The following is a 19,159-nucleotide window of genomic DNA, read 5'->3' on the forward strand; positions in this document are numbered from 1 at the left end:
GCCCTGTTCCTGTGAGGGAGGGGGTGCCTGCGGCACTGGGACTGCCCCGGGGCCCGCCCGCAGATGGGCTGTAGTGCGTCGGGGCAGACGGGGGGCCGTGCGAGGGCCCGGGGAAGCGATCGCGGTGAGCAGCACAGGCGAGGCGGCACAGCCGCGCAGAGCCCTGTGCCTTCGGGAGGGCGCTAGCTGGAATGCCCCGCCGCTCCCCCCGCGCCGAACCCGGGCCAGTGCCCAGGTAGCCGGGGCAGCCCTGGGAGGAGCCCGGGGGGCGCAGCTGGCGCGGCGCGATGGCCCCAGCGCCGAGACGCCCTAATTGCCGCCGGCGGGGCCGCAGCGGCCGCCGGCTGCCGCTGTCGAAGCGAAGCAACGTCTGTGCGGGGGGAGGCCCGAGGGAGGGGCGCGGGCGGGGCGTGGGGCGCGGTGGTCTGATCGCGAACGGCTCCGGCTACGTAGACGGGGGGAGGGAGCGGCCTGCGAGCGGGGCAGACCCGCGTAAGAGACAAAAGCTCGGCACGGCCTCGCTGCTGTCTGAGGGGTCTTTTGTTGCCACTTCTTCATCGGGGCTTGTGCGCTTTCTGCTGCTGCCCCCCCCGCCCCAGCACGCCGCTGGACACAGCCGGGGCGGGAATCGTGAGCTGGCGGCGGCTTCCGCCCGGCCCGGAGAGCAAGCGGCTCCTCGGCCCCCGGTCCCGTTCTCCTCGTCCACCAGTTGATCAAAGTTCGGCTGGGCCGAGGCGGGGAGCGGCCCTACCGCCCCCACCGGCCGGGGCTGCCGGACAGCGCAGCTCCGTCCTCGCTCCCTCCGGCGGCGTGTAGTGAAGTAGGAGGGATCGGACACCTCCCGCCTCTCCCCGCTTGCCCTCTCCTCCCCGCGGCTGGGGCTCTGGATAGGAGGAGCCGGAGGAAGAGGAAGATGACGGAGTGGGTGCAATTAGCCTAACAAGGGACGGGCGGCGGAGGCGGCGTCGTCCCCGCGCCGAGGACTGACACATCTGCTCTCTCTCCTCCTCCAGCCATGAAGGCAGCAGCCGGGGAGCGTAGCTGAAGCCCAGGGTCGTTCCGGTGCTCTTCCCTATGGCAACCGCGTGAACGGGGCCGACCCGTCCCCCGGCGGCGGGGCTGGGCTGGCCGAGCCTCGCCTGCTGTGCGCGAGTGGCTCTGGCGTTGGTTCCCTCCTCCCGTCCCTTCCCTTCCCCGATGTGGGCTCCAGAGGATTTGCGCCTCCTTTGTAACCAGGAATGAAATAATGGCGACCCGGTGGGCAGCGGGGCCACCCGACGGAGATGGAGACAACGAGCCCCCCCCGGGCGGCGGCGGCGGTGCCGGCGGCCAGGTAGGAACGGCAGAGGCGGGCGGGGCGCGGGCCGGGCCGGGCGGCCGCCTCCCGCCGCGGGGAACGGCTTGGCTGGAGCGGGCTTAATGGCCGCTCCCTCCCGCTCTCCCTCCCTCCCACTCTTCCTGCCCGCCCGCCCGCCCCGGAGTTGCTGGGAGTTGGACGCTGGGAGTGGTGCGGTTCCCCAGCAGCGGAGGGGAGGCAGCCGCCCGGCCGAGCGCTCGCCGCGCACTCGGGGCACCGCTCCCGGGCCAGGAGGCGGCGGCGTCTTCGCTGCCTCACGGGCCGGGCGGCGGCTCCGCTTCGCGCCCCGCGGAGCCGCCGCCGCCCTCGCCCTCGGGACGGAGCTTTCCCCGGGGCCGCCCCTTGGGCCTCTCGCCCCCCCGGCCCCGCGGGCAGAGCGTGGCGTGTCGCTCCCACGCCCAACCTGCCCGTCCTGGAGGAGCGCTTCGCTGGGCGCTCCGGAGTACGGCTTCGTGCCTGTCACATTTCTATCGTGCTGATTTTCAGTAGAAATAAGGGTCTGGCCTCTGTCTGCTTGTAGCCAGTGCTTGCCACTTTCCTGTCTGTCCCCACCCGCTTATATTAAGGATATTTCTATCCATAGCATTTGGAACGATCCTCTGTGTGTTTAGTTCAGAAGCTTAATAGCATGCCCTATGGTGGCACCATTGCATGTTTTGACTTGCAAGACAAAGTTTTTAACACAGAACCGTGTCTGATCCTTCTGTGCTCCCTATTAATAGTAATGTCTCTGAAACCACTATTAACTCTGGATTCAACAAAATAACAGCTTCAGTAGATTTGTTTTCGGATTTGCCTTAAACTTTACTTACAAAGGCAAGCTCGATTTTGTATCTCTCAAAATTGGGGTATGTATGTTGTGCTGAAGAAAGTGCTGATTTAAATCTACAAAGGGCTGTGAAATATATGCCCTTTATGTAGATATTCCCCCTTTTGTTTGCTGAAGTTGAAATACAGTTCAGTGATTTTTAGGCATACAGAACTTTAAAAGTGTGGGTGATTTCTGGCTTGGTTGTGGTTTTTTATTTTGTGTGATTTTTTTTTCCTTAGGACACTGAGTTTTAGCTTACTGCTATCTTGAATTCACCCTTTTGCCTTGGTTTGGAAGTGTCACATATGGTATTGTAGGATTTTCCTTTCTGCTATCACCTCAGTTAAGAGGTTCCCACAGTCTCTTAAAGCCAGGTGGGTTAGGTGAGGATAAAATCAATCTTAAGTAAGAGCATAGAAGATGTTAAGACTTTGTGATAAAATACAGCTTAAAAACAGTGCCATGTTTGGAGAACCTGTTCTTCAGTACCGTTCAGGTGGTGTGGGAAGAAGGAGAAAACTGCATGTCTAAGGGTAAAAATTAATGTCTGCTTTTTAATTCTGTGACATTGAAACTTCTGGTCTTTGGCACTGGCCCTTGTCATAATGTACCCCTCCCTGTGGCGGTAAGCCTTAACAAGGCCTGTGGCACTATTGGAGCTCATCGTGTTAAAGCTGTCTAATTGGGGACTACTAATAGGCGTGGAATTGCAAAATGGACTGCTCTGCCTGTTGTTTTGCCAGGTACTTACATGTTGGAGTTAAAATGTAACTGGTAGAAAACATGTGCTGGGACCTGTGATTGCCTTAATCACAGCAGGCCTGATGTAATCTTCGCTTGAACTTAGACAGCCCTGGTGAATGTCTGATCAAGGTTGCAGTGCGTTCTGCGGTGCCTTCGTGTAATATTGCTGCGGGTTTTAAAGTTCAGTTTATTTTCTTACAACTTTACTTTCATAGATTTGTGTAAAATGCCCAGAGAGTGAGAATTTGTGGCTTGACATCTGCTCTGTTTGTTTGATATAATAGTTACTGTACAGTGCTCCACGTGGTATATGTGAACAAATCCCTTCAATTGAAGTCTCTCATGTTTGTGTTGAACACTAAGAATGGCTTTTCTGTTTAAAAGATCAGAAAACACCTTTCATGAAAAACATTTACTATAAAAAGGGACTTCAGGTTTCAAAAAAATTGCTGCAGTTGTAGGGATTTCTAGTACTCTAATACTGATGTGCAAGGTATTAGCAATTTTGGGAAATGATTTATGGTTTTGGGACAATGGATCCCATATGGTGTTTGCATTATAATGCTGTAATTAAGTAATCTACATTTAATGCTTAGGTCCAGATATACACACAGCAGGCTGTCATGAGGAAGACTCCAGGCATAGCTGTTGTTCACCACAGTCAAGGGAGTTGCAACAGAAATTAGGACTTTAAATCAGTTTAAGTTTTTGGAAATGCACAACTGTAGTCTTCAAGGTTTGAGTAAGAACTGAAAAACTTGTGCTCTATCTTCAGGATCATTGCTCAGACTAAGAAAGGGAATGTTTGAGAAGTGGTGCTTCTGTGGGTCTTTGTGTACACAGGTAGGAGAATAGAGGACATGCAGTTTGAGTCCTCTGGATACCACGTATGTTGGTTGATATTTGTGTTTTGTTTTGGACACCTGCCTGCTCTGATATTAAGTTCTGTTTGGTCACGTCTTGCTATGTTTTCTATTTCTATTTTCACTTAAATTTTTTTACCTTTGTTTTCCCTTTGACACTGTACCTGGTGGTCTTTCATACCGAGCCCCTTGAGTGAAACGAACGTTGCCAACAAAGATCGCGCATTGAGGCTTGCAGGCTCCGTCTGAGCACAGAGCGCCTGTTCAAAGGACAGGTCACGTATTCTGGGCTCCTGGGGGAGCTGGCAGAGAGGGCCAGGGACTCTCAGGGCTGTTTGCCATTCTGTTTGAAATCTGACACACATTTACAAATGGAGGAATTGCTGGGCTTATGTTCCTAAGGGCAGATAAGTGAGAGCGTGTTCTTTTGGTTTTTAGATTAATAAGCGTTGGCTATCTCTGTTCTGTCAGGTTGTAGCGGTATTTTGCTGGAGAGTTTAAGCCCTGCTGAGGTACAGGCAGTACTGCTTCAGTCATAACATCCCACGTACAGGTCTGTCCAGATTCGAGGCTGGAAGTGGTGTCTTCATTAGTGTAAATTTAATTTCCCATCCTTTGCCTAGAAAGGCGAAGCAAAAGGTGCTTTTTTTAAAAATTTTTTTTGCTTTTCTGTTGCTACTGTTTTGTGTTTAAAGAAGTGCTGTGTCTCTTTGTGGTATAGTTTACTGTTACTCTATATTAAAAGTACATTCTGAATATTAAATGAAGATTTAAGAAAATATTAAGCACAATGTGTGTGGCCTTAAAAGCCAAATTTTAATTCTTAGCAATACTATGTCTTCAGTTTATGAATAATAAATAGAAAAAATACTTTATCAAATAATTTTATTAAGACTAATATTTTTCTTCTGGTTACATGTTTTTGTTTTGCTTAGCAGATGAAATGTTAGGAATAGTGAATGGTCTTTAGTGATTCCGAAGAGCTTCTGTATTTGTTGAAATTTAGGAATATATTTCCAAAGACTTCTGTAAAAAAAAAGAGCAGCTGATCAGTACTTGGTTTGTAATCAAAACTGTTCAATTTCAGAGAAGAAGAAAGCCCACAATATTCTTACTCCTACACCTTATCAGAGAGAGTGCAACTGCATAAACTGAAGACAAGCATGTGCTGGGTCAGGAACCAGAGAAGGGCAATGATGGCACTAAAAATAGAAAATCATTTGGCTTCTCGCTAACAATAATGAATAGATCGTTTACTATTTTAACAACCCAGTTGGGATGACTTTGGTAAATTTCATGTGTGAAATTTCCCAGGTGTTCCGTCTCTCTACTATCAGAGCAGAATGCCAGTCTTTGTGTAATTGTGCCTGTAAACATGTGAACTGTTCTGGAACTCTCTGTTGTTGGGTATTGATGCTTTTTCTATGCCTGATACTCAGAGGCCGGAAGGTTTAATCACAGTGTTAAAGATCAGAATTAGAAAAATCCATTTATAAAATTTGATATGTCTAATGGTACACAATACTGATTGTTAAAAGTGTACATGACTTAGGGTGATAGAGAATTCTGCACAAAGCTTCCATTAATAAATTAATTATAAATAGTAGCCTTACATGGAGTTTTGGTTGCAACTGTTCAAAAAGCTTGAGTCAAATCCTATTTAATCGTGCAAGCATAATGCTGACTTCTGCTCTGATTTATGTCAGCATAAGCCTAGGATAATTTGACAAAACATGGACCTCTTCCATGAAGAAATGTGAGGTATTTGATAAGTGACAATATGGAGCAGGAAGTAGTTCTTCAAGAAAATGAAGGTATCTGCCTTCTAATGTAGCTGTGTTTAATATGTTTTTCTGAAGTGACTTCTTGCTTTCCAGTTACACAACTTTGTTGATCGTACCACTTTAGTATAGTTGTCTGAAAAAAAAATACTTTGGCAAGAGAAATGCAGTGGACTGAAAGTATCTTGAACTGTGTTCACATGAAATACCTGCTCTTACTGCACGCAGTATATGCATTATACAACTGAACTTTTTTCTTTAACAGGTTGGACAAACATCAAAGCACTAAGTTGACTTTATCTGTATAAGCTATTTGTAATGATTTTTAATAAGATGCAGAAATAATGCTTGCTACTTCAGAGATATTATTTAATGTAATTTTTATTTACTTACATGCAAAAACAGTTGAGAGAACAGCTGGGGAAGAGGAGCTATTTCATCTCACACACTTGTACTCACACACTTGTATGCATTTGTGATCTTTTCCCTCTTGTACCTTTGAAAACATCTTACTAGATGTGGATAATCAAATCACAACTGAACAGTATGGACTCTGAAAAGAGTAAAAGCTGGTATATTTTTCTTTATTCTCTGACTACATGCGTATGTGTCTGTGTAAATGATAATGATAATATAAACATGTACAACCTGTTAGCCTTACTAAGAGAAAAAAAATATCTTTCCAAGGAAGTCCAAGTAGCAGTGTTAGGCTAAGCTGTTAGGAATATCTGCTGGTGCTTTGTAGCTGCTGTTTGTTTTTTGTCTCTGATAACAAATGGAAGAAAAAATTGAGGCTTTGTAGTATTCAGAGGTTGAATGCTATTCTTCCTTGCAGTTGTTTGTGTCCTGAATTGCATAGAATAGGAAGCAGATATAAAAAATAATGCAATGGTGTTAAATGAAAACACGATTTATTGATTGTGGTTAACAGGAATCATTGTTTTTAAAAAAGCATGAGTTAGCCCAGGTGTAAATGTTGAGGCTTCTAAACTACATTGAAACAATCTGAATTGACAGTACTCCAGAAGTCAGTCTGGTGGGCTGTTAGATACAATTCCATGATTGTGGAAGCTGTCAGAGCCTATGATCTCGTCAAAACCTTGAACTTAGGGCCTTGATACAGAGGAAGTGTTTGTCTGCTTGCCACAATAGATAATGCATATATACTAAAAATATGTTTTGCTAAGCATAGTATGCAGACAGTGGATGTGAGTTATGCTGTCTGGTCAGATTGATTTCTTTCTACAGAAATCTTGTAACACTTTGCCTTTGTTTATAATATGAAATGTAGATTATTGTAAGTGCTGTGCATTTCTGCTGTCAAATCCTTCTTATGTCTTGTAATTTTTATTTTTTTGCAAAGACACTCCATGGTGTTTTTTGCCCATCATCCAGTAGTAGGCACACACAGTAGAAGTATAATGGGTAGGAGCAGTGACACCAAGCAGGCTTTGGTTGTGTTCATGTCAGAGGCCTGATGCATCTTGTAAACCTGGAAGTGCATAATCTTGGAGCTGCAAGGTGGGATTAAACTGTTTTGTGTGTACAGTTCCTGGGTACATAAAGGTTATTTAATGGGAAGGCTTCGTCTGTGGTGTTTTTTCTTTTTGTTGAATGTTTGTTTTTCTTTGGTATGGATTCTGTTTTTTTTTTTTTACCCATGGTGAAATGCATTTTTACATTAGTTAGATGGGAACTCTGGCTTCTCCCTGTTTTATTGTTTACTTTGATAACAGGGAAACAATCTTCTGAATTTATTGTTTGATGACTGCTGTTGGATTTGAAGAGAACTCTTCTGGGGAGGTGATACTAGAGTTCAGTGGTTGGGAACAGGATGGCAAAGATTAGGCACAACTGTATGCTTTGTTCTCTGCATCTCTGTGCTGGGGGGCTGGAACTACTGCATTTTTCTGAATTGGTGTACCCTGTTGTTCTGTATGCCAGGGAATTGTGTTCAGCAAAAAGTGTTGCTGCTTTAAATTTTCTGTTCTAGATTTTTGCACTGAGAACTTGTAGATAAGTGTTTTAATGAGGCTTTGGGATCTGTTGCAGCTCCCTCCAGCCTATTTGAGAGAGCCTGATACAAATCACTTCAGTAAATATTTGATGCTGGGCCTGAGAGGTTCTGTGTGGGCATTCTGGAAAAACACAAACAGCTGTTTAGATTTTGACTCTAGCTTGCAACTCTGAGTATACACCTTTGGGAGTGTAGGTAGTGGGCTTATTTTTGTTCTAAAATTCTTAATTTCCATTTGCCAGCAGCTGCTGCTTTGGTGAGAGTGAATGAGGTGCCTCCTTAGAGGACATGGCTAATTACAGATTGTCTGCTGGTGCAGGGGGGCACTCTGAGATAGACATTTTCTTTCATGTGTCTCTCATTTGCATAATGTGTTAGGACACACAGTATGGACTGCATTAAGCACTAGCAAATATGCTGTAGGGAATAATCCTGCACTGGCATCACTAAGTTGTCTAGATAACATAATCTTCATATTTTAAATGTTGAGGTTTGTATTTGTCTATTTGAAGGGCCAGGGACAAGAAATCAAGAGAAAACCATATAAACTGTAATGAGGAGAGAAATTTTAAATGCTTCTGAGTAACAGTTGCAGTTGGTATAAATAGGTTGAAAAGAGAAACCTGAACTTGTGTGGAGATTTGGGTTTTTGTTTGTTTGCTGTGGGTTTTTGGTTTTTTTAGTTGGATGCTTTGTGGGGTTTGTGGTTATTTTTGGGAGGGTTTTTTTTTTATTTTATTTTACTTAATGTAAATGGCAGTGTGCCCTCCTACTTGTATATATGTATGTATATCTCTTTACACTTTGATGAAATACTGTTTCTCATTAAAAATTCACTGCAAACCACTCACCCTTTAAAGGACTGTGTTTTGTTCTCTTCTAGTTAAGTTCTTCATCTTAATATTTGGGGCTTTTTGTGTTGCGAAGTTCAAGGCATAAGAGAGTGAACAATCCTGTAATAAAAAAGGTTTAAAAAATCAAATCTTAACTTTCCTGAAATGTTAGAGTTTAATATATCTGTGAAATTCTCTTAGTCTAAGTACAAGGGCAGAAAAGACTAAGATTCAAATGCTGATGTGGTTTAAAACTTTGGGGTGAATAGGGTCTTGGATACAACTTGTTCTGTCCATGGGGTGAGCTAAAGAGAATCTTTGAACTCTCAAGAATCCCTTATGGCAGATAGATACAGTCTGCTCAGTGATACATTCACAGCATTGAGGTGAACTACTCAATTTTGGAAACTGAAACAGAGCTCAATCTACACCTTAAGGTGCAGTTTTATATTGGGAAACTGCACCAGGAGAGGTGTTGTTCAAAAACTAGTTTATGGAGCTAAAGTGATATGGATTTCAAAACCATAACACAATTCCAGTTACTTTTGAGAAAAATACAACATTATAACTTGTTCAGGTCTGTCCAGATGTAATAGAATGTGGAAGGGGTTGCTTTGCTAAGCCGCTTGACAGATGCTTAAATACAATTCTGTCATTAAAGTCTATGGTGGTTTAGACATGCCTAAATGGATATGTCCTCAGTTCCATAATGTTTAACAGAGCTAGAAGTCAGTCAGCATTTTTAGGAGTATACAAAGCTATCAAAATTTCCTTTTGATGCGAGAATTGAGAACTGAAACATTTAGCTGTTGTCTTTTTTTGTTCAGCAAAAGAAGCAGCAGTTCTAGTATGTGCTTCTCAAGCAGGTGACTCTTCTTACCTGTGGGTTCTGACCTGTTTTTTGTAAGATAAAAATCTGTTTAGAGTTATCTCCAAAAGAAATGCTGCAGTTTTCATGGAACAAGCTGCCCCATTGCATTTCATGCTTTGTTGTTGTGCTTTTCTTCTAATTTTGATGCAACTTTAATAGGGAGCCTGTGGCTCCAGTGAAAAGCATTCCTGTGTAGAGCTGCAAACATTTCTTACTCATCAATGGCTGTAAAATCTGACTTGTTCCTTCTTGCATGCATTTTAAAATTTTATTATCCTCAGTCATCATGGTAAAAGGTGAGTAAGTAAACTTTGCCCGGAGTAATCAATTTTCATGGCAATTTTTTAGGCCTTCTGCTCCATTCTCTGTACTTACACTGTTTTGGTATGGATCTGTCTACATACAGTCTCACATTTTCTGTATGCTTTAGTTATATTTTAAAATATGTTGGAGAAGTTGCTTTGGAGCTGCTTGTGAGGTGGGATTTGAATATGATCTTTCTTTTCTTAAGGAAAAAAAAAAGGAATGGCTTGTGTGCTGCTCTGAGGGCATTAAAGTTTCCCATCTTGCCAAATTACCAATAACATGGAATTTGGAATAGTGAAACAAGTGAACATGAATGACCTTCAGTATGCATTGCAATCTGTGTATCTGAATCAGATGCTGAGTAATTCAGCATCAGTAAGTAGTCTGGCAAGCTGGTATTCTGATCCTGACATCATGGAGGTGATTTTACAACTTCATTTCTTGCATCTCTTTTGATGGCATTTTCATTTTTTTAAAACATGAGAAGTAGCATTCTCACTTTTTATAAATACTGCATACAGAACCAAAATGGTTGTGGCTGAGTCTGTGCAACAAAGGGCTTTTTCTATATGAAGGTGTTATGAAGTGTCATGTTGTATAATGAAAGCTGGCCAATACAAGTGGCATTTTGTAGCCTATGCCCTCTAGGTGTTTTTTTTGTGAGTTCAGAACTGTAGATGATTTTGAGTAATTTTCTCTCCATTTGCACTGTGAGGCTATGATTCAGCTGTGTATCTAAACAGGTCTGGTAACTGTCTGCTGTCTTCATGAATTTAATGGCAGTGGAGAGGTAAAAGTGGTTCTTTTGTTATCTTTCTTTGTAGAGCACTTTTGCCTGCTGATTGTTATTCAGATTAGTGAAGATGAATTGTCTGTGCAGAAATGCTCAAGGACTTTCTTCAGCACTAGTTGATACAAAATGTGTGTTAAGTGCCAAACTATTATGTCACATATAAAATACTGAGAGGTAATGATTAACCAGGAGCTCATGGGTGAAATCTTAAATGTTCTGGTAGGTAACTCCAAGGATTAAACATCACCTTAATGCTTGGTGTTGTTCAAAAGAGTGAATTGTCATCCATTTTCTAATAATTCTGGATGTGTTCTCTGTTATGCCTCAGTATGTAAATCCATAATACACTTGGAGCTGATGTGTGTGGGTCCCATCTCTCTCCATTTTTCCCCATCTCGGAAACTATAGTAGAGCTGGAAAAGTTGTGGAGAAAGGCTATCTATGATAATTGAATATATGGAGTTATTTCTGTATCAAAACCAGAAGCTAGGACTTGGCAGTTTGGGAAAGAAGACACTAGGGACAGGTGATGCTGATATGTTGTAGCTTTCTCTGTTTTCATCTTGAATTTCTGTGGATCATCTCTTTCCTATCTGCACCAAGAACTTGGCAGTGTCAGATGAGCACAGTGGGGTGAGATCAAGCAAAAGGAGATGGGCTTTGCATAAAAGGTAATTAAACTTGTTACTCTGCTCCTTAATATTTTGAAAGCTAAAAGCACTGTGTAGTCTGGATATATTTTTGAAAGAGCAATGCTTTTAGAGTTACTCAGTACCCTTGTAGTGGAATGAATTATGGATTTGTGAATAATTAGAGCTGGGAGGATAGTCTAGTGATGCTTGTTTTTGTGTTCTTTCCTAATTATTCACAGCTATCACCATTTGGTCAGTGTTAGAGCTGGGCTAGTTGAGTTTTCGATCTGATCTACAGGTGTTCTTACATGTTACAGTGCTGATTCCATAATAGCTCATCAGGGTTCCTTCTGCTTTCAGGAGGTTCTGTACCAAGCCTGATGAAACAAGGCAGCTGTTGGTGATCAGCAACAGGAAATGGAGTTTTTCAAATATTCAGAACTGAGCCTATTTTTGCTTCTTGAAGATACCAAGCTTATGTCTTTGGTTTTACTCGGTTTTGTTAAAGTTGTTGCATCATATGAGTCTAATGTTCTCCATTTTTAATAAGCTAAATGAAATGCACCATTGCCTACTCTTGTGTTCAGTCCATCTCTTCTCCATCCCCCCTACCAGATGGAGATCTCAAGGTGATTGAGGATTGTACACAAAAGTTACAAATGCTGTCATACTGTTATTTCTTTTCTACTTGTTTGCAGTCAAACAAGTGCTTTTTTTTGCCTGTGGAATAGTTTTCTGTGCCACCTTTTTAGTGGACTGCATTACATTGCAGGACTTAATTTTTTATTACAAGTCTTATTTGCAGCAGCAAACTCAGTAAACCATTTAGATCCTGTGGAAAACTCCTTTCTCCTTTTGTGGTGAATGATGCTGCTGGGACTTCCGTTTGTTCTGGAATAGTTACTTCTCTTTCACTCTATTTCTACAGCTTAAGGGAAGGAAATAGCACTTTCAGAGGCTGCACAGCAAGCTACATAGCTCCAAAGGAATGGGACTGGGTGATGTAGGGATAGGGAAAGGACCGGAGGGAGCAGCTCCCTCTGGCAAAATGAAACTTCTCCCCTTCACGAGTCCTGAAAATCAGTTATCCAGAAGGTAAGGTAAAAAAAAGGTAAACTTCTACCTGAACAACTGGGAAATGAGATGGCCACAAAAATAGTTTTGTTGAGTTGGGGTTTTTGTCTTTTGTGTAGACAAAAACCTCCACCCCCAAAAACTATTTTTAAAGCTAGATCTAAAATGTTAAAAGGCATCTGTGGCTAAGATGGTTTCTGGTCTTGTAATCAGTGATTCATGACTGAGAAACTAAATTCTTTAATGCAAGTGAGTAGAGACAGTGGTAATATTAGACAGTTACTCAGCAAGGCGTGTTCAGGGTAAACAGTCCTCACTGGTAAGTTTGTCTGTGGAGAATCATTTTTTCCTTGTTTCATTTAAATCCTAGACTTGGATAAACTTAGGAAAAAATCTTGTATTCAGTTAAGAATTCAGTGATGCCTGTTTTTCACACTATCCCAGTGTGAGTTTATTTGGGAAAAAGATTCTCCCCTTGCAACTCCTTCAGCATGTTAACCTTTTTACATGTCATGGCTGTCATTCAATGGCTTAAAGTTTGGATGATGCAATGTGGGTAAGTGATGTAATGGTTGTCTGTAAGCTGCTTTGCAGTTCACAATGGGAATCTGAAGTTTGGAAACCAGATTTTTTTTGTGTTAGGTTCTGTGTCTTCTGTAAGGGAGGTGAAGCACAAACACCACAATCATCTTATTTGGATAATGCAAAAAAAATGTGGGTTTTTTTTTTTTTTGTTTGTAGTTATTTGGTATGTTTTTTGGTGCTGCGTTGCTGTGTGGGTGATGGTCTGTTTGGGTTTTTTCTTTTTTTTAATTATTGGATTTTTTTAAAAATTCAAACTCTTAATTATACCAAATGAGTTAAGGGGAGGGCATTGTGTGAGATTAAAACCGGGATTTGTGGGACTGACTTGACCTTAAATTCAGTTAATACTGTGGTGACTTCTCCCACTTGGATAATCTGGTCTGGCAGATTTCTCTTTCCTGCTTAGGACCCAAGATACATTGAGCTTTCATTCCTTGGAAAGTGCCTCTAGTCTTCCCTACTTTTCTAAGTGGAAAAGCTGGGTTACAAGAATATGTCCTGACCTGAATGTTGCTAACCTTTTCAAGGCATGAGGAACAATGATTGTCCTTCTTTGTGTTCTTTGTCCCATGGTGCAGTTGTTTTTTGTGGAACTTGGTTTCTTTATTGCAAAGACACTTCTCATTTGGGAAAGAAATACAACTAGTTGTATTTTGGAATGACTCACTAGAGAAGGATCTTCCAATTTATTCTTACTGCTTAATAAGACTGTTCTGGCCTATGTGCATGTTATTTCACAAGCCTATTTTTCTCTGTTACCTTATTTACAAATGGCTGTTACAAAGTGGCAGTAGAGGCTTTACTTTTCCATTATACTGCTTTGTACTTTGTGTTCCAATGAGTTCTGAGAAGTTCCATTGTATTTAAATGGTTGAAGTCCAGACTATTTTTTATTCTTAAGTGCAGATTTAGGTTAGATTATTTCAGAAATGATAAAAAATGGTGTCAGAAGGCATCTTGTGTTGTTTATGTTAATAAAAGTTTTTTTAATAATCGGTGAAAAAAAGGTATTTGGTCTAATTTAACATATAAAAAAGGGGGAAAAATTACATTTATTCTTACTTCATAAATAGCCTGTATAAGTCTTTTCAGCTGGAGATGGTTCTGGATTTCAGCAGGCTTTGAATCAGTGGTTCTGATAAACAAGCCTTTGGAAAAAAAAACTTTAATTCTTTTCAAAATTACTTGTGCCTATAACTGTTCTTTAATGCTGACTACTTTTTGTATTATGTCCTAGAATATAAATAAATGAATTGTATACTTTCTTCAAACCTTCTTTTGGAGAGATCAGTGTCAGGTCTAAGTAAAAATACCCCAAGCAACTAACATTTCTTCACTTGTTAGAGTAAAAAGCCTACAAATACCAGGTCTTCGGATAATGCAAGACCATACATGCTATAGAAAACCTGACATGCTGTTATATATGAAGTCACAATGTGAAAATTTGAAGAAAGTAAAATAACTGTATATTGAAGCTAAACTCAGTGGAAGTAGATACATTTGTTTCAGGAACAAAATGTTTGTCTTTTTATACAACTCCTTTATTCTTGCTCAAATTTAGAGGGTGAGAAAGCTTGTCTGTTTAAAGGAAATCTGTGAAAAATGAAGCCTGCTTTTTTGAACGTGTGCAACTTGAAAGTGTTGTAGGTATGTCTCCAAAACCAGGCAGATAAGACTCTTTGTTGTAAAAGTAGTACAAGTTGTGAATTTAAAAAATGTAAATTTAATCTAAAAAAAAAAAAAAAACCTCAAAAGCAAAACCAAAAGAAATTCATGAGCATCTTTCTGTAGCAAGTCATGGACTTAAGTATAATTATACTTCATCTAGTGTCTCCTTCCAGCATTAACAGACTTTCCCTGTTTTAAGAGAATTTTGTCTTCCTGGTGTGGTTTTCTTTTCTGTAGCTACCACAGGATTTTGCCTGGAGCCTGGAAACCACTTCTATACTGCAGCATTCTCTCTTCAGTGTTAGATCTATGACTTGAGAGTTTTTGGCCCTCTGAGAGCAATATTGAGGTGAATTTGTTCTTCTGTTTCCTCCTTCCTTCCAGATACACCTGTGATTTTATGTTACAATTGTGAAAGTGGTTGCTGAAGCCAGAGGAGCAATGGATACACTTTTGTACTTCTGTTGAAAGTCCTATGTGCGTGTTAGCAGGGGGTATTGCAGACTCTGTTGGACATGAACAGGTAGGGGATGTTAGGGATTTGAGCTAGAATGCAGCACTTCACCAAAAACAGTCTGAACCTGATTTGCCTGCAGCTCTGATTTGTGGAGCTGCTGTAAAATGCTTTCTCACTACTGAAGATACAGCACAGATTTAAAACCAGTATCAGTGAATCATTGAGGTTGGAAGGCGCTTCTGAAGATCACTCAGTTCAGTAAACTGGAGCAGGCTGTCTGGGATGGTGTCTAGGCTGGCTTTGACCACAAGTATGGAGACTCAGCAGGTTTTCTGGCAACATGTTTCAGTGTTTGATCATGCTTATAGTAAAATTTAGGGTGGTGGTAGTGATATTTTTATGGATTTTCCTCTATTTCAGTTTGCTTCTGTACATTTTCTAATTTCATACTTGGCCTCCTGCTGGACCTCTTCCTGTTGTTCATAACCCCTTCAATTTCCAGTTCAGTTCACTGTTCTTTTTTATCTGGCCCATACTTCATAAGTTTGTCCATAAGAGACAGTGTCAAAAACTCTTCTGATGTCAAGGTAAAAAAATACCTGCTGCTCTCATCTACCAAGCCAGCCAACTCTTTACAAATGGCCATCAGGCTGATTAAGCATGTTTTATTCTTGATAAATCTACCTTCTTGTCTTTTGTATGTTTGGAAGCTTTTCTTGTTGCCTTTCATGTCCCGTACCAGATGAAAATCCAAGTGGGTTTTGGCTTTCCCGGGGGCTTTGGCTTTCCTAACACCTATCACTGCATGCTCAGACAATGTCTTTGTTTCTTCTGGATCCCCTGGATTATGCTTGTGATCCTTGTACACTCCCTTTTTCATCTGAGCTCAGCCAGAATCTTCTTGCTTGTCCATGCAGGCCTCCTGCCACCTTTGCTTGATTCTTTGCGCACTGCTAAGGATCATTCTTGAGCTTGTAGGAGGAGATCCATGAAAATCAACCAGCTCTCCCAGACTCTTCTCCAGGACAGCCTCCTTTGAAATTCTTCCAGGCTGATCAGTGAGCAGTTCTGTTCTATAATGTGGCTTTGCTCTCTGCTCCCAGGATCCTGAACCTCGTTGTTCAGTCACTGTAGCTGAGGTGGCCCCTGCACTTCATGCTCCCAAGAATTCTTCCTGTTCTGTAAATACGAAGCTTAGTGGATTGCCTGTTCCTTTTTGGAGTAACAGTCACTGGTGTCAGAAAGGAACTATTAGCACATTCTGAAACCCTACTGGATTGCTTGTGTTCTGCTCTGATGTTAAAAAAATTATTAAAAATAATATGTATTTTATTGCTTATGTTTTTGTGAATAACATAATTCTTCTGAATTGGTCTTGTACAAGGTAAAACCTTTACAGGCTGCTGGCCAGGAACTTGTACAGGGGAATTAAATGCAGAGAAGAGGAAGTTTCATTAGATGATTAATCTGTTTCATCATATGATATAATTTGAAAGCCAGGATGTAAATTTGATAAGAAAAGCAGTGAAGACGTTTTGAAAAGGGACTGTTAAATAAAACTGAAACAAGAGCTTGAATTCCTGCAGTTAAGTAATTTTTAGTTATTGTTGATGTCAGTTTAGTATTATTGATGTCATTTTTGAAATCTGGTTGAAAGTATTTTGGTAAGTTGTGCTGTCTTTATGTCTTGCTGCATTTTAGTGGAGTGCAGGTGTCCTATCGTTGTTTTACACATAATATTTTGTGCAAGCACACCCAGGTCATGGAATTTCTACCATTTGGCCTGAAGTTGCTGAATGGTGATTTTTTAAAAAAATTTCTCACTTGAAAGACAATATATTAGGAAATATATTGTCTTTTTACAGACATAGTAAAAATGAAAGCAAAAGCCTCCAGAAGAGAGTCAAATATTTTTGCACAGGCTGATTACTGTCACTTATGTATGAGGAGCTTGGCACATGTGTAGTAGTTCATGATTGATGGGTCACAGTGTGTGTACTCACACTTGGGACAAGACTGGTAAAATACATTCCTAAGATACACTGTGAGCTTCATATGATGTTAGGTGAAATTTTTGTTAAGGGTCAAGACCTGCAGCTGGCAGAAAGGTTGTGGTGACACAAGGCAGACTTTCTGCAGAAATATAAGCAACTCTGAATTTAATTCATGTGACTTTGTTATATAATAAATAGTCAACCTGTAGTTTTCCACTGATAAACCTCCTGCTTGTTTCTTGGTTTCTGTTAGTATGTTGCTTTTCCCCTCTATTCCACGCATTCAACTGTGTTGTTTTTCTTTAATTTCTTTTTAATGTTGTAGCTTTCTATGTCTTGTTTCCTAGGATTTTTTTGGCTGTAATATTAGTACTCCCCTGAGTACTGACAGAAGTTTGATACCTGATATGTTATGATTGATTTAGGACTTGCTTGTTGAAAAGGTATGTTTTTCTTGAAATGGTAATTTCATTAAGTTTCAGTGGCACATCAATTTCAGACTTTGAATGTAGCTCTCACAGACTGTCTCAAACTTGCTGATAACATTTTGTGTGGTGTGTTCTTTTTCATACAGAAAATGTGTTGGTGGCTGAACAGTTTTTCAGTCTGTTGGAATACTGGCTCGGGTGGGTTTATGTACCATATCCTGGGTTTGCGCACCTGAATTTCTGTTCAGGTTGCTTGTATCAGTCTTTAGTTATTAAAAGTTTCTTTAAGATTAAGTGCTAGTACATTTATTCCTTATTTACTAGGAGTCCTTAGAGTGGGAATTTTTTGCCTTTTTAATTACTTCTGCACTATAGTGCTGAACTTTTCAGTTAAAAAAGTAATAAAAATCCTTGACACTTATTCTATCCAGCTTTTTTAGGCAGGGAATCTGTTGCTCATTGATGTACTTTGTGCTTAGTATTCAGTACAGAGGTAAGTTTTTTAATGTGTGACAGATTATTCATGGTCAGTTAAGTCTTTTTGTGCCTTTGTATGTTGTCAATCACACCTGCCATGCATCTTAAAAATAAGGACCACTTTGTGCCCTCTCTCATCCTCTCCTTTTCCTACCGAACTATTTCTTCCTCCGTTGCTGGGGTTTCTTTCCATTTAGTGTGTGGCAAGACTTTAATGAGTAGAAGACTTAAAAAAGGCCAGGGAATTACATGCTGATTTTGCAGCTCTGGAGGTCATTGAGGTGAGGGGAAAAAAATAATATCAGTATAAGTAATGCTGCTGGTGTAATTGTTATTGCTGTGCTTGTGTAGCATATCTGTTTGGCCATGCTGTTCACAATGTTTTAGGCATTTGTACTCTGTAATCTCTGGACATTGTGTTGGTGTCCTTCCCAATCTGTTTGCTGTTGTGTTCTTCCCAGAAGACCATGCCCAGTGTTTGGCCCTCTGTGTGGGACATGACAAACTGGAGAGAGGGCCTGGAGCGCCTGCCTGGACAGGAGGCCACTGAGCCCAGCTTTGCCCCGCCTGAAGCAGGGAAGGCTGAGGGGGCAGCGGGATGGGGCCTTCAGCCTCTTGAAAGGGAAGGGATGAGAAAATGAATGTAGGAGGGGAAGCTCCAGGTGAACACAAGGAGAAAAAATTACTGTTTAGGGTGGTTAAACATTGGAACAGCTTGTGAGAGGTCTGGAACCTTCCTCTTTGGAGACTTCTGGGACCTCACTGTGTGAAGACCACAGCAGCCTTTTAATCAACAGTGTCCAGTGTATGCAAATATGGCTATGTGTTTGTCACTTCTTCTTAGAAGAAAAACATTGCTACATTATAAAAAGTCCTACTGGCATGTCCTTTCTAATAAAAATGAGATGTTTCTTAATGTAGTTATGTGATGAAAAGGACACCTGTAGAAGTCTTAAAAAAAATCGGAATTAGATTCAATACAGAATACTGCTGTGGGGCTTTTTTTCCTCCCAAGTATCACCTGTAAAATGCCTCATGAAGAATATATTTTCAGTATAAAGCTCAGTGAAATTTTGTAATTTTGGACTAGTCTGTTTCAGAGATAAAGGTGTTCTAGGCATAAGAAAAAACCAAACAAATGATAGATGTTGGTTTTAAGCCTGTCTCAAGAACTTCAGTGGCATGACTGCGGAGGATGTGGCTTTTCATCATCCAGCATGAATTTTTACTAGGGTGATGATTAGGTCAAGTTTACAGTTCCTCTTAATTGTCCAACTTTGCAGGATGAAATTTCAGTGAAGAAAATGGGAATCAGGTTGACTTTCTTAGGACTGTTTTCTCTGTGTGTTTCCTGTATTAGCAACTTTTTTGGGTTCAGCGCTCAGGAAAAATGAAGGTACAGATTTGCTTTCTAGAGTTTTCTTTCTTTCTTTATCCTTACATTGGGGAATTCCAGAGATTGGGTTTT

General features: G+C 41.2%; 1 protein-coding gene across 2 annotated transcripts in view; it reads left to right on the forward strand.

Moving 5' to 3' along the window:
• Positions 1-1,029: 1,029 nt before the first annotated feature.
• ARHGAP21 (Rho GTPase activating protein 21) overlaps positions 1,030-19,159 on the forward strand; it is a 111,465-nt gene continuing 93,335 nt past the window's right edge. The window contains exon 1 of one of the 2 annotated variants that reach the window (XM_058040028.1): positions 1,030-1,333. In XM_058040028.1, the coding sequence (XP_057896011.1) occupies positions 1,247-1,333 (87 nt within the window). In that variant the 5' untranslated portion in view covers positions 1,030-1,246. The remainder of the gene's footprint in view (positions 1,334-19,159) is intronic. The other variant, XM_058039879.1, reaches the window with a different exon arrangement.

Source organism: Melospiza georgiana, chromosome 1, assembly GCF_028018845.1.
Source record: "Melospiza georgiana isolate bMelGeo1 chromosome 1, bMelGeo1.pri, whole genome shotgun sequence".
Lineage (NCBI taxonomy): Eukaryota > Metazoa > Chordata > Aves > Passeriformes > Passerellidae > Melospiza > Melospiza georgiana.